Source organism: Strigops habroptila, chromosome 1 (assembly GCF_004027225.2).
Source record: "Strigops habroptila isolate Jane chromosome 1, bStrHab1.2.pri, whole genome shotgun sequence".
In the NCBI taxonomy this organism is placed as follows: Eukaryota; Metazoa; Chordata; class Aves; order Psittaciformes; family Psittacidae; genus Strigops; species Strigops habroptila.
Window position 1 is genome coordinate 87683381 of NC_044277.2, and position 12987 is coordinate 87696367.

At 47.5% G+C, this 12987-nt stretch overlaps 1 protein-coding gene across 1 annotated transcript in view; it reads left to right on the plus strand.

Moving 5' to 3' along the window:
* Positions 1 to 3300: 3300 nt before the first annotated feature.
* BMP6 (bone morphogenetic protein 6) overlaps positions 3301 to 12987 on the plus strand; it is a 90263-nt gene continuing 80576 nt past the window's right edge. Inside the window, exon 1 of the mRNA XM_030478987.1 lies at positions 3301 to 3727. Within this exon, the coding sequence (XP_030334847.1) occupies positions 3301 to 3727 (427 nt within the window). The remainder of the gene's footprint in view (positions 3728 to 12987) is intronic.

Sequence of the window (12987 nt, forward strand, 5' to 3'; positions counted from 1 at the left end):
ACTTCTTTGAATTATTAGGGTTTGGGGTTTTTTGAGGAAAAAAATGGTTTTATTGCTAACTTGCCAACGAGTGAACAGACTCGAGTTTCTCCACTTTGCCACCAGATGTCCGTCATGAGCAAGAAAAGCCGGTGACCTGAACGATACCCAGAAGCGTGAATCCGCAGCATTTTTGAAGGTATGACAGTGAAAGGAAAGTTTGAGTGAAAGTACATGTTACCGCAGAGCATTGGATGGTGGATTATACTACGAAGGGTCCTTCGCAAGCGAAAAATTCTGCCGGTAGCACTACAGTGTATTTCCAATTAACTCTTAAAGAGTGTGTATCAGCCTGTAGCAGTTGCTGAACGCAGAGCCTTTGCATGCCTCTGGAGAATTAGGCATCCAGCTCTCATCTGAAGTCTTAAAATTCTTTGCAGAAACTTGCCCTTTCAGATGGGAGGAATACCTGAAACATATTGCTGTAGGTGACCTCTGTAAGAGGACTTAATTCTTTCCACCCCTCAACAAGTTGCTGAGTGGAGCAACTTGGTCCCATAACATTAGCTGGAACCCACAGGAAAGCATTCACAGCTACAGGTGAGATGCATTTCCAGGGATAAGTAGTGTACATCTCTGGAAACACTGCTGAAAAAAGCGACAGGCTTAAATTAAACTTAATTTAAGTAAGTTTAATGGTGCAATGTTAAAAGTTAACACATTAAAAGTGTTAAAGGTTAATTTAAGGTGCAATGACTTCCTAAGGAGGGCATTAGCTTCCTAGCTACACACAGAAACTTACCTTAAGAATAAGGTAACTTAACAGGGAAGTACTGGAAAGTTTGCTATGTGTCCCTGTCCCCAGGTTGCATCAAACTCAGACGCCCAAATGCTGCCAACTGTTATTACAGGTGCAATTTACTGAAGTGATCCCTATGCAAATGACAGTATTTAAAATATTTTTCTTTTAGAATAAAAACATAGAGGTGATACACATTTGAGCATCAGAGGAGCAGAAATGCCCAACAGCTGTCCTGGAGTTTAATGCTGTCTGTTGCTAAATATGCACCATCTTTGCTGGACTTCAAGAGGAGTGGGAGACACTTTGGATGGAAAGGTCCATAACTTTGGAGATAATGGTATGAGACACTTCCCTCTGGTGCTGTCAAAACAGGAAACGGAGGCTACAAAGCTCTGCTGGAGACAGCAACATGAACTACATCCAAATGGGTTCAGACTGGGAAGTGAATGGCACAGAAATGGCTGGTCCCCTTCCTCACCACCTGCGGGATAAGTGCCTGCCTGGGAAACCTCTCTCACTGACCTCAGGGCTCCTGCACTTCCTCCCAGCCTCCAAATGTCCTTCCTAAGGCTGCTATAAAATACCTCCTTGGTGGGCTGAGAGGGATGCAGGACAGCTTGTGCACTGGGCTCTCTGCCTGGGAGCCTGGGTTTCCCCAGCAGGATCCCACACTGCCTCACAGAAGGAGAGGGATGTTGCTCACCTCCTCTCTGGGAGGGAGCCCTCCTCTCCCTCTTTAATCAAACCATCACCATTGCTTTAAGCTGACAGAAGTGAATAAATGAATCAGCAGTACAGAGGTTTCCCTGAACCCTGCCTTCCCCAGTCCTTAAGGGACAACACAGACCTCTTTCATGATGGTAATGAGGTCCAGTATAGCCAAAGGAGCGTGTTTGGTCCATGCTGTCGCACACACCCTCACTTTCAAATACTGACTATCCTTAACAAACTGGAAAAAAGAAGGGGATAGTTGCAAAAGTGACTTCCATACTCTTCCCTCCCACCCCCATGATAGCTATTCTCAAATCTCCTTAAAGATGCATTTTTTCCCCTCCAAAACAAGCTTTTAAATAGCTAGTATTACAGTGTTCCTTGACTGGTGCAGTTAAAGACCCATCTGCGACCTCGCTTTCACAAAGTGAACGCTTGGAGTAACCTCCACTTCTGAAAATAACATATTTGGTCTTGAATATTCTCAGCTGTGTCTCTGGGAAACTGAATATGAGCTTATTGCCAGATTCTGATTCTAATAAAGTTAATGGAAATTTTGCCAGTGACTTCAAATAGTCCAGATATTATTCTCAAGGCCAACTCCTATGAAATTATCCCAGTTCAAACCTAGAGCAATTGCGCTGATTTCAGCAGGGCTAGCCTGGATTTACTCATCCAACCCGAGCAAGACCCATGAAGTCAGAGATCAGCATATGGATGAGCTGCTCCTCACTCAACCTCATTGCCGTTATTAGAATGTTGGATGGTGGTGATGTGGGGGTTATATTTTATGAAAGGGCTGTAATCACAGCTGCAACCTTAGCCTTTGACTTTAGAAACGGGTATTTCTTTTATAGCAGTACAACCTATTTCACAGTACACAGGCACAGGCTGGTACTTCATCAATGGGGACTGGGTGTGAGGGAGAGGTACCTGTACCATTTACCAATGCTCCGTGCTTAGTTTTGCTCAGGATTCCAGAAAGAGGGGCGGGATGCTGTAACCCGTTCAAATGAACTGTAGGACTTTTTCAGATTCAGACCAGGTACCACCCCACCTGTTTTCAGGACAAATAACCTACGTGCTCTAAGTGCTGGGAGCGGGGAAATCCTTTTTTTACGAAGGAACAAGCCAGCGGAGACGAAGAGGCTGAGGCGGCTGGCGCCGCTATTTAGCGGCGCTCCAGCGCAGCAAACCAGTGACAACCGACGGGGCCGGCGCTTCCGAACCTGCTCCCTTCTGCCCCCCTCCATCCCCCGCCGCCGTCCCGCCCGCCCCGCGGGGCCGCGCTACCTGCGCCCTCGCCCGCTCCCCGCCCCGGAGGAGCGGCCGCCCGCCCCGCCGAGAGGCGGGCGCGATGGTGATTTGCCTTCGCCGGCAACAGCCCCGCTCTGGCCAGCCCGCGGGGACCGGGGCTGCCGCCGCAGGAGCCGCTCGCTCGCTCGCTCCCTCACTCGCTCCGTGGCAGGGGGAAAAGTTCGCTGCTCTTTCTCCTCTTCCTCCTTCTCCCCCAACAAGCAGACCCCGCGGCGCCCCGGGGCAGGGGCATGGCGGACTGACCGGCCGGCCCGGGCGGGGGGCGGCCCCGCCGCACCTGAGCGGGTGAAGGGAGGGGGGAGGCTGCCCCGCGGTGCCCCGCGGGCGGCCATGCGCGGCGGTGGGGCTGAGCGCTGAGCCCCTCTGGCTCTGGCTGCCCCGCCGTCCCAGCCGGTAGCCGCCGCGGGGGGGCAGGGCTGGAGGGCGGCGGGGAGCCTCCCCGGGGAGAGGGGGAAGCGGGGACCTCGCCTGCCTCCGCCCGGCCGAGCGCCATGCCGCGGCGGCTGGCCTGGCTGTGCTGCTGCTGGGCGCTGCTGAGCGGCGCCTGCCGCCCCGCCGAGCCCGCGCTGTCCGCGGAGGGCGGGGAGCCGCCGCCCGCGGCCGCCTCGGGCTTCCTGTACCGGCGGCTGAAGTCGCACGAGAAGCGGGAGATGCAGCGGGAGATCCTCTCGGTGCTGGGGCTGCCCCACCGGCCCCGGCCGCTGCCGCGGGAGCCGCCGGCCCCGCCGCCGGGGCGCCTGACGGCGGCGCCGCGCTTCATGCTGGACCTCTACCACGCCCTGGCTGAGGGCGCGGAGGGCACCGCGGGCGCGGAGCGGGGCCGCTCGCCGCCCCCCGCCCCGCCGCCGCCGCTGCCCAGCTCGCAGGACAGCGCCTTCCTCAGCGATGCCGACATGGTCATGAGCTTCGTCAACCTGGGTGAGTGAGTGCCGCGGTGCGCGGAGCCCACCCGCACAGCCCGCAGACACCCGTGCCCGGGCAGGGGGAGGCGAGCGGGCGGGGGGCTGCTCCCCCGGGAGCGCGGTGGGGTCGGCGGTCCGAGGGGTCTGCGTGCGAGACCCACGTTGGGCTGCACGGGGGTCGGCCAGGAGGGCAGCTCGCTTCGGCGAAGTGCAAAACCTCCCATCCCTCTCTCCAATGACACAAAATCCCGCAAAACCCGAGGAGGAGAAAAAAGAAAGGGGCATGTTATTATCATCTTTATTAATAGTGGTTTTGTCCTCGTTATGCTGGTAGCGGTCAGAGTCCGTCGTTCAGGATCAAATCCACCCTGCTCTGGTTCCCGGGCAGCGGAGTCGGGTTCACGCCGGAGCGCAAGTTGCATTCGCTCCGTGCGAGGTCCGGCAGCGCACAGATGCCTTTGGGGCTTGAGCGAAGTACAATCCCCCCATGCGACTCCACGCTGTCCCCGTCTCCTCTTTCTTTGAAGAGCTGAGCTAGCATGGTGATGAATGTGTGATTCCAGGTACGATATTCTGGTGATTGAACCCAGGAATGTGATAAAAAAAATCTGTATCGTGTTGGAATCTTGAAATAAGTTCTGTTAGACATCAACCTGTTCTTCAAACAAATCATGCTGTCAGTATGTTACTTATATGAAGGGCTCCAAGTTACCATGTCAGTGGGAAAGCCATTAAGCTTTTTACTTGAAGGACCCCTGAATACTAGACTGCAATTGTAAGGAAACAGTGTAATTAGATTCAACCTAAGGTGGAGAATGAAAATATTTCAGTTGGCAAATTGCAGTTCCTTTTTTAGGGAATTCCTGTGAAGCTCAAGTGTCTTAGCCGGTCAGTCGGCTGAAAACTGTCTTTTCACTAGCGCTGCCAGAGCTGCACACCAGAACGATGACACCTGGGAACAGCTTGTCTTATTTAAAGAAAAATCCAAGTTGTGCATTTCCTCATCTACAGCAGTGATAAGTCACTGTAGCAGGAAGTTTCTCTGAGCTCCCGGAACAGGTAGATGTGTTCAATAGCTTTGTGCCACAGTGTATGTGTTCAGAACAAGGACTGGGTGATTTTGGTACCTGATGAAAATCCTGTAGTAGGTCAGAAGTGTCCCACTTGCACTGCAAATGGTGATTGAAGGATTTGTCTATGTTGAGATTGGGGTGACTGCAAGTCATGCGGGCACAACCGAGCTGCCTCGGATGCTCAGCCCCTGAGCAGTGCAGAGCGCTGTGGGCTCCACATACCTGTCAGGGTCTCAACCTCCCCTTTAAAATTAGCTCAGAGATGTTTAGTTGGTGCTGCTGTCTCAGAGCTGTGATGCTTTGGACTGAGGCATCCTGAAATCATCCTTCAATGAAGCCAGCGTGATCCTCATCTGGCTTGGAACCTGGGATGTGGGAATACCATAAAGGTTTTGAGTCCAAAGAGCAGCTGCTTCTCTGTTTCTCCTCTCCCAACATCTCCAAACCTCTGATCTTTGAATGCTGCCACTGCTGCCACTCTGTTCTTTGCCTTGGGGAGCTCCAGGACCTGTGCTTGAAGCTGTGAGTTTAAGCAGCATGGTGTTGGCTGTAGATACCTGTGAGCAATCCCTGTAGCATGTTTTATTTAAAGAATGCAGAGCAAGATGCTTGCAAGGGTCTGGGTGGTACCCAGAGAAGCTGATTTCAGGGAGAAATGTGAGCATGTTGTGTTTTAGAAGGTATTTCGCTGCTTGTTTTATAAAGTACCAGGAGAGTAGTATTAGGCGGTAACCTGAAACCATGTGTTTCTTTTGAAAATAAAAAAAATCATATGATTCAGATCAGTTCTGATAATTTTGGATCTAGACACTTATGTAACAACAAGGAAAATTATTCACGTAATGTAGTAAAATAGCACGATTGAAATGCTAGTTATGAGTCTCAGGAAGTATGAATCAACTGCAGAAATTTCTCATCAACTTCCAAGTTCCGAGTCATAAACCGTAATGTCATTTAACGTGATTGTTTGTTACCAGAACGTTGGCAAATTGAGGGGGTGAGACTGACCATCTGTTCAGCTGTTTTCTGTAGCTCCTTTGACGTGTCAGGGATTTTGGGGGATCTTTCACATGTATATTGATGTTTGCTTTTCCACTAAACAATAATTCATTCTATTGCAGTGTAGAAACCAAAGGTGTGATAGGAGAGAGCCAGCCTGTGATCGATTAAAGCAGCTTATTAGATGTAGTCTAGGAAATGCAGCAAGAGATGGTGGGATCGCAGCAGAAAGGGGAGGCTCCTGACCTCAAGGACACTGACTATTCCAATGAAGTGTATGCTATGTGACCCTGAAATCCCACAACCGGAGTCTCCTTATAAGCAGACACTGCTAGAATTATTTACTTGGGGTTTTCCGCATGTGGTCAGACCTATAACTTCTGCTTCATTAAAATTGGCTTCTGAAGAGCTTTGTGTTCAACATTAAAGACTTCCCTTTCTACTACCGAAGGGGCAGCTACCAAAGAGGTGTGAGGAGCCCTTGCTGTTCCCTCGAGATCAGGAGTGTATGGTATTATATGGGTAAAACCTGTGCCTTCAGGGCAGCCTGCACCTGTGTGTGGCTGCATGGGTGTGAAGTCAGTACGGGTGACCTACCTTCAGGTGCTGATGTTGCCTCTGCTGCAGCCCAAAACATTTGATGATGCACCTGGTTGTGCTGGAAACCTATCATCTAGGTCAGTTGTGCAGAGAAGACCTGCTTTGTCCTGGAAGTTTGCAGGTGTTAATGTTCTTTTAAAGGTGTGTTTAATTTTTCCAGCCCTGTAGCCCAAAAAGGGTCAGTAGCTTGTAGTTACTGCTGATCTTAATGTGCAGTGCTCCAGTCCTTCCTGACCAACATATATATTCCTTCAGTCTGAGGGTACAACTGGTGTGTTTTCTGTCTGGGGAAGGCTATACTTCCATATTGCTCAGGGTACAAGTCCTCCTTATCGATGTCTTGTGAAGCCAAGGGACATTGGTGAGGTCTCAGATTATTCGGGCAGCGCAGGCTTGTCCCAGGCTCCAAGGTGATGTCCTGGGAGACAGTTTGTTTTAAAAATAAAAGAAGAAATAAAATAAAAAAGGGGAGCACAGAGGCATCGATGCTCTCCAGCTGCAGGGAGCTGCTGTCTTACAGGAAGGACAAGAAACATCAGTCTTTGAAGCACAGAGTCTGGGATTTATCTTGCCTACCTGATGATGTCTGCACTGTAGTATGGACTTGGAAGGTGTGGGCAATGATTCCCAGTGGTGCTGACTATAAGGGGAACTTTGAGTGTCCAAGGTTTCTAGGAGATGCTTAGCACTTTGTTTTATAAAGCACCTGAAGAGATGTATTGGGGAGTAGAAATAAGTGTTTGTTCCTGTTACAAATAAAACCACATGTAAGATATAAACCAGTTCAGATAATTTAGATAATAAATTTCATTTATCAGATTAGATATCAGAAAATAATTTGACAGAAAATATCATCTATCCTCAGTAAATCTGGTCCGTATTTTTGGAAGATGTCCTAAAAGTGTCTATTTTGGACATTTTCCTAGAATGAGGCACATGAAAAGCGCCTGTTTCTTTCCATTTCCCATGTGGGAAGTCTGGATACTAGTACAGGTAGATATAAGGTGCTGTGGAGCAATCCTGTGTCAAAATGAGGAAGAAGCTTTTCTGGTGCTCACCATACCTTCCTATGCTGGCATCCACACCAAGGGGAAAAAAGCCACATGCTTCCCACAAGAAAACCCAAGGAATCCAATGAGAGTCTTTGCAGGTTTCTGCTGTCACCCAAATCTGGGGCTGCTGACAGCTGGATGGCTGTGCATGAAAAGCCTGAACGCATCAAAGCCTCCAGAGATAAGGACCATAAAAATTGTGCTTTTGGGGTCTGATTATTCGCAGTGTTGTGCCTTTTTGTAGCTGACTAACTACATCACTGTATCCCTGTACTTTTGGAGAGAGGGTTTCCCCCTTTAATGCAAGGTCTACAGGTCGCTTGGGAGGACTTCAGGCAAAAGGATGAGGGAAAAACGCAGCTGTTTGCCAAGCAGTCCTGCAGGCAGCCCTGAAGCTTTTCCATGTGATTAAAGTTGGGATCATGGTGAAAAGCCTCTTTGATCTTTCAATCCCCAAGCCCTAGGCGATCCCTTTCTTCCCTGCAAGACTTCAAGTATCTGCTGGGGTAGGGGTGCTCCCTTTCAGTGCAAGGTTGCCGCTCGGAGGTCAACGTAAGGCTTGCTGTACAAATACTCTCTCTCTCTTGGCCTATAAAGCAGCACCTTCTGGATGCGATGTCTTCCAAACAGGCTTTTCATCTTTTTGGCAGCCATCACCTACCAGATTTCCTTCTAGGAATGATCTTGCACAAATCCATAGCAACTTAGGCGAAAGCAACATGGTTTCTCTCCGCATGGCTTTTCACAGGAGGGAAGCAGCGCTCCAGCATCCTTGTGTGCATTTCTAAAGCAGGTAAATTTTTTCATCTGAAGGATTTGATCAGCCCACCTGTCTTTTTCCTGGTATCACGCTTGCTGTCAGGGGATATGAAATGTGGCAACCAATGTATCAGGGATGTTGCGTGATTATATTGATGGGACCATACCATTCATACTGTCATCCCATCTGTTTATACTCTTGGCCACATGTTGTAAAGGTCAAGACATCTACTCAAAGGGAATAACTGGAGTGTGTGATGCTGCAGATCTGGCTGTGCTGCCAGCTGGCTGTGTACAGCCTTGCGCTCTCGGCGTGCGAGCAGCGTCCTCCACGTGTGTCCAGAGCAGGCCAGTATTAGAAGTCATGAAGCTGATGATGAGAATGAGTTTACTGACTTCTGCCAAGCCTTGTATACTGGGCTTCAATGCCAAGACAGATCCCAAGTGTCAGAGAGCAGCCTTACGTTTGCTGTTCAACTGTTGCAGCTCAAGGTGCTTGTTTATGTCATCTCCTTGAAGTAGTTGCTGTTTGAGAGCTGCCTGCTAGCATGCAGCTGCCTAATGACACTATTAAAACTGCAAACGGTCCTTTAGAAGTCCTCCGCTACTCCAGACTCTGAATTCGAGGGACTGCAGTCATCCTTCTGCCTTTGGCAGGAGCCCTTGGAAGATGCACGACTCCTAGAGAAGCCACTCTTCAAAACCTGCACTGAAATGCTCTTCAAAACCACTGAAATGAGTGGAGGGTTGCATTTGTGTAAGGGCTAAGTGTCATCTGGACTGAGCTACTGGAACCAGACCATGTGGCATTAGTAGGGCTATTCTTTGTCTTGCGAAAGCTTTTCAGAGCTTGAAAATTTACCGTCTTATATTTGGGTGAAATGTTGAAGTCTTACAACAACCAGCAACAAAAAGTGATTGTAATTGGAAAAAGTTAAGATTGCCAAAGTAGTCTTGATTGATTTGGCTCAGATTTTGTATGTGTAAATAGCTACAAAGTTGTATTTTGAAATATAAACCCAGGTGTGGGGTTTGTTTGGGTTTTTTGTTTGTTTTTGTAAAAATAAAAGCAACGCTTCCTAGTTCTTTTCCTCAAAGTTGAAACTAAACCACTTCTTATAAAAAGGCTTTATTCTGGCAATTTTTAGCAGCTGGACACGGCTTCATCAGAAAATAGCTGGGGCAGCTGTTGTGGACGTCTTGGGCTGAGCTCCTGCAGGAACTTCTTGCTGCAGGCTTGTGCCTCTGCTGAAGAGGTATGGGTCCTGCCTAGTCTAGCCTGGTGCGTCACAGTGGTGACGTGCTCTCTCGTAGTTTTAAATATAAACTTTTAAGTGGTGTTTGTGATTTAGGAGGAAGGAAGGTGGTGTTTAGACTTTCCATGCTGCAGAGGCATGATTCTTTTTAAGTCATCTTGCCTCGTGGCTAACTTGGCGGGGGTTAGAGTAAGGTATGAGTTACTTAGGACGTAAACAGTCCCACCATGTGTTTCTGCTGTATCCCAGCAGTTGCACAGTAATGCTGTTAAGTACAGTCCACCTACTAATCAGTTAGTGTTTCCACGTGACCATTTATATAGCAATGTGAAACAGAGAGCAAGCACTAATGCCTGCTAAAACAAATACAGATTCCCATTTGTTTTAGCAGGCATCAGACCTCAGAGCCTGTCAGACTGAGGTTAAGGAGCAAAAATTCTTATGTGCACTGGTGGGTTGCATGGAATGCTTCTATTCCAATGGGGCAATGGTTTTAAACTGAAAGAGGGTAGGTTTAGGTTGGATATAAGAAAAAAATTTTTTACAGTGAGAGTAGTGAGGCACTGGCACAGGCTGCCCAGAGAACCTGTGGCTGCCCCATCCCTGGAAGTGTTCAAAGTCAAAGTTGGATGGGGCCTTAAGCAACCTGGTGTAGTGAATGATGTCCCTGCCCATGGCAGGGGGTGTGGACTGGTTGTTTTTTGACAATCCCTTCCAGTCCAAACAACCTGTGATTCCAAATGTGGAGAAGGCGTTTGGGACTGGGATTCTCCAGCTGTGATACACCAAGGGTGAGGGGCCATGCGCGAAAACATTCAGCAGGTTGTTCCCACCTTTTTCCAGTCATAGCTGGCAGAGGATGAGGAGTAGTGCCTCCTGTCACCCTGTCTGCAGCGTTTGCAGCAGGGGTGGCCAGCAGTAGCACCCCAAAAAGGCGTCTGCTCCTCAAAAGCCATGTGGTCCCGTGCTTTGGACCCAGACCAGGTTCCCAAGGTGACGGCTTTGGGAAGGGCACAAGGCTGTAGCTGCCACCGAGCCGCTGCAGAAGAAGAAAGCTTAATTAAAGAAACAGCCCCTATGGGATTGTAGTAGTGTTTAATACATCATACTGGACTTTGATTCTTAAAACCTGCTATGGATTTGGGCCAGTATTTCCTGAACTTTCAGTTACTTAAGAAACAGCCTTGTAGGGTTGGGTGGATTTTGGGGCTGGTTTTTGTTTGTTATTTGTATGGTGGTTCTTTTTGTTGGTGGTGTTTTGGTTTTTTTTCCTTGGTGATGGCATGAGATTACTTTTTGTTGTTAAGGACACAAAGATTTTGACAGCACTGCCTTCAGCTCTTTTTATTTTACGTTGCAGTGTTCATCATAGCACAATGACAGAATTGAATCAGTGGTAGCAACAGTGGGAATTTTTGGCAAAAAAAGATAATGTAGACAGAGCTGAAGTGTTCTGCTAACTAAAACAGTAGCTGTATTTTCAGAGAGCTAGACATGACTGTTTTGATCCAGTGTGGTGTTAATCACAAGAATACATAACTGCTTTCCTATGAACTTTCCCCTTAAAAATATCCAATGATATCACCTGATGTTTTGCACGAACGCTCGGTATAACCAGAATTTAGAACAGCTGGCTCCATATAAACGTGGAATATTCATAGGTCAAATATTAGTGTATAAATAAAAACATTTTGAAAATGAAAACAGAAGCACAGTATTTGAAATATACTCAGCGTGCAGATGTACTTCATGGCTTGAATAGCTTTGCAAATTCATCAAGACAGTGCTAACACTTGTTCCGAAGAAGTCAAATTTCCCGATAATAAATGAGAAAGTGTTTTTCAAACAGTATTCCAAAGATATTATTCCATGTATTTTAATGGTCATTTGCAGTATGAGAGACATATAAATTGGCTATTCGAAGTCCCCTTTTAAAGAAGATGTATTTGATCAACCCAAAATCTTACTGGTGGCAAATGGAGAGCCACAATTTCTTTTATCAAGTGCAGGCTGTAAAATATGCCTTGTTTAAAGCATGCACACAAATGTTCCTGGCGAGGTGTGCTGCTGTATGCAGGTGCAGATGCAGTAGTGTTATCTTGTCACTTACTGCATTGCCTTCACGTGGCATATACGGTCAAGGTATTAGACATTCTGTTTGTACAAGGGCTAAGGGGTGACATAATGTCTATTGAAGCACAGGCGTTTAGCTCCACACCAGGCAACCAGGAGCACTTAAAAAATGAGAACAGATTAGAGCCTGTGGGCAGGTTGTGATAGTCACACCCATAAGCCAGGAGGAAAGGGTCTGCAGTTTTGGTGTGAAACAGAGCTGCCTTCTTGCACCCTTGTGTCTCCTGGGCTTTTCAGACCATTTGATGGATAAATCTGGGAGAGTAAAGCTGTAAGCAATCAATCCCAGTCCTCTTACAAGGAATAAAATTGTCCATATGAGTTGGAAAAATGTTGGGCTGTTACAAGCATGTACTAGATGAATAAGACTTCTCTGCTGCTAGCTTTGTAGACTCTGTAATAAAAGTTGTTTGGACATGAACACTTAATGCAGCATAACTTCTATATTTTTCAAACCATGTTAAAAGTATCTGGATTAAGGCTATGTGTTGGGGAATAACGACATGGTTGCAGCTTTAATTCCTTGTGTCACGGTGGTGCAAGCTCCCTCTGGTCGAATCCAGATGAGCAGAGGTTGAAGCAGAAGTCTTTAATCGCCGAGTGCTCTGCAGGAAAAAAGGAGGAAGCATTTTCTGTCACTTACCATACGCTTCCCATTCACATTTCTTGTCTTTTTATGCCCACACTGGTGGCATGGTCCAGCTCAGCTGTGATAAACACACTTCTTGGTGCAGGAAGAGGTCTTATAAGCTTTTAATATACCTGTGTCTATCATGATGCCAAGCCCGGTTCGTCAACATGGAATCATACAACGGTTAGGGTTGGATAGGACCTTAAGATCGTCTAGTTCCAACCCCCAGCCATGGGCAGGGACACCTCACATTAGACCATGTCACCCAAGCCTCGTCCAGCCTGGCCTTGAACACTGCCAGGGATGGAGCATTCACAGCTTCCTTGTGCAACCTATTCCAGTGCCTCACCACTCTCACAGTAAAGAATTTCTTCCCTATATCTAACCTAAAGCAAAGAGAAGCTTCTTTGAGGGCCTTGTCCTGTATACACAATTTTGGTGCAAAATAGTAGGAGTAGAGTTCTAAAATTTAAGCCTGGTATGAAATTGTTACTTGAATATCTATACAAAAGTTTGATTCCACAAGTACAGAATCCAGGTGCTCTTAAACAACAGAGCTTGGAGAAGATATCCTTTATTTTAGAAAAGCAACAGTCTCTTGCCCACAGTCATCCTGAGACTGCATTTCAAGAATGCAGACCCTTTTGCTTAATTATTGTAACATCAAACGTCTTTGACATGAAAGGGACTAAGCAGTGGCTATGCAAGATAATGACTTGTTTATAAAAATAATTTAAACAGCATATGAAAAGGATAAACATGCATGTCCTGCC